The sequence below is a fragment of the Balaenoptera acutorostrata genome, chromosome 19 (genome assembly GCF_949987535.1).
Source record: "Balaenoptera acutorostrata chromosome 19, mBalAcu1.1, whole genome shotgun sequence".
In the NCBI taxonomy this organism is placed as follows: Eukaryota; Metazoa; Chordata; class Mammalia; order Artiodactyla; family Balaenopteridae; genus Balaenoptera; species Balaenoptera acutorostrata.
This window is the reverse complement of record NC_080082.1, coordinates 21,997,026-21,999,030: the sequence shown is the minus strand read 5'-3', so window position 1 is coordinate 21,999,030 and position 2,005 is coordinate 21,997,026. Positions and strand designations below refer to the sequence as shown.

Genomic DNA, 2,005 nt, shown 5'->3' with positions numbered 1-2,005 from the left:
TCAGAAGGTCTAGGGGAAGCTTTTCTTATCTGTGGACTTGACACTTTCACCAACACTATTAAACACGGACAGTGGAGATGCTGACCTTGGGCACTGCAATCATCAGCTCACTTTTAGTGGAGCCCAAATTAAGCACAACTGGGGAATGAAGGTGATTAGCTTGCCAACAGCTGATGTCAGCCAGCTTGATGAGATTAACACGTCTACAACACTGCATCATGAGTGGGTACAGGTGCCTTTAACCAACAGCACTCTTTGCCTCTAAATCTGCTTCAGACATGAGTCATCTTGACCCTCCCCTAGGTTCAGGTGTCAATCTTCTAATTTTTGGTTTCTGGACCAAGCACTCTTTACAGACTATTGAAAATAAAATTACCTTCATCAGTGAGTCTTGCTCAAGGGACATCCTTTTATACCAGCATTTTCTCTGGATCTTGTTATTGACATGGACCAGTCTGGATGGTAGACACCATCCTGGTTCAGCCATTACCCTTGTTATCAGGGGCCCAGATTCTTCCAGAGGCATATATTATTACCTGGGACATGGTTGGAAGGAACCTCAGAGACAAAAGTCATCATCCTTCCTCCCCACTTTTTTTTTTTTTTTTTTTTAGAAAAAACACATGACTTTATTATTCCCAGCACAAAGGGCAGGTCTTCGCAAAACGAGGGGGCAAGTTCTGATGGCAGGGAGGAGGCCCCTACTTGTTGGCGATGAGCGGGCTCCGCAGGACCACAGTGGCCGAGTCCCCATGCAGGAACATTTTTGAGATGTAGCGGTCCTTGTTGACTGGGTTGGACTTCTTCTTGCCCTTGCCACTCTTGGGGACTTCGGTCCACATCTCCTTCATGTTCTCCAGCACCATGTTGCAGTGCCTGTTGAAGGCTTTCACACGGCCTAGGAGCTTCTTGTTGCGGCAGTTGATGAGCACTTGGGTGTTGTTCTTGACTGACTGGGTGAGCACGGGGAGTGGCCCTGTGTTAAACTCCTCCTCCTCCTGCTTCTGCAGCTCCTCCGGTGCCATCTCACTCTGGGGCTTGTTGAGGAGGCTCATGTTGGCGGTGGTGGCCGCGCTCTCAAGTCACTACCGTCTCCTCCGTGTTGCTTCGGCCTTCCGCAGACAGCCCTCCCCACTTTTTAATAAATGATTGAACTAAGGCCCAGAGAGCAGAAGTAATTTGACTAAGGCTTCACATTATGATACATTGTGACAGTTAGATTTAGATCCAGGTATCCTTGACCTGAGTGCTAAGTACAACTGTGGGGAGATACCAACATTTTTTCTTTCTTTTTTCCTTCCGTCCTTTCTCTCTCTCTCTATTGCTTTTGTTTTTGTTTTGTTTCATTTTAATATATTGTAGGTACTGGGACAAACCCAAGTAGCAAGGCTGTTTCCATGGCCAAATATCCAGGCCTTCATTATGCATTCCACTGACTCTCCTCCTACGTCTCACTCTTCCATTAAGTCAACAGGAAAGAGAAGAGGCTGCTTCTTCCCTCTTCCTATTTTTACCACCAGATTTAAGCTCGGAGTCTGTAAACTACCCACCCCACCATACCCCCACCACACAAACACATGTCTTGATTTAGACTAAGACTTGATATCAACTGAATAGCCCACTAAATACATGCACACACAGGATGGAGCCTGTTTAAATCTTATTACCATTCATTTTAATGTAAATTTAGTGATCACTAAGGGCTGCCTCAAAGGCAATGACTCTGCTCCCCTGGTGCAACTCCCCTCCCCAAACATCTTGGAAAAATAAACAGAAAGAAACAAGATCCACATTTTTCATGTCTGTTAACTTTGCAACATGTGCTAACCAAGTAGGTTACTGTAATGGAAGACTGTTATAATTAAGCCCTTTTCTCCCCATGCCATGCTGGAGTTGAGAGTCTGCTGGGAGCGATAAGAAAGTTCTGTTCTACTGAACGTTTTGACGTTGTCTTTTGAAATTGGCAGCTATAGGGTATAAAACCTTTTTTATTTGGGTTGTGGGA

At 45.3% G+C, this 2,005-nt stretch overlaps 1 protein-coding gene across 1 annotated transcript; it reads right to left on the bottom strand.

Moving 5' to 3' along the window:
- Positions 1 to 701: 701 nt before the first annotated feature.
- Positions 702 to 1,063, bottom strand: LOC103010781 (small nuclear ribonucleoprotein Sm D2-like). The gene has a single exon (XM_057534717.1). It carries the CDS (start codon positions 1,053 to 1,055, stop codon positions 702 to 704), a length of 354 nt encoding a protein of 117 aa, XP_057390700.1. The 5' UTR covers positions 1,056 to 1,063.
- Positions 1,064 to 2,005: the final 942 nt, after the last annotated feature.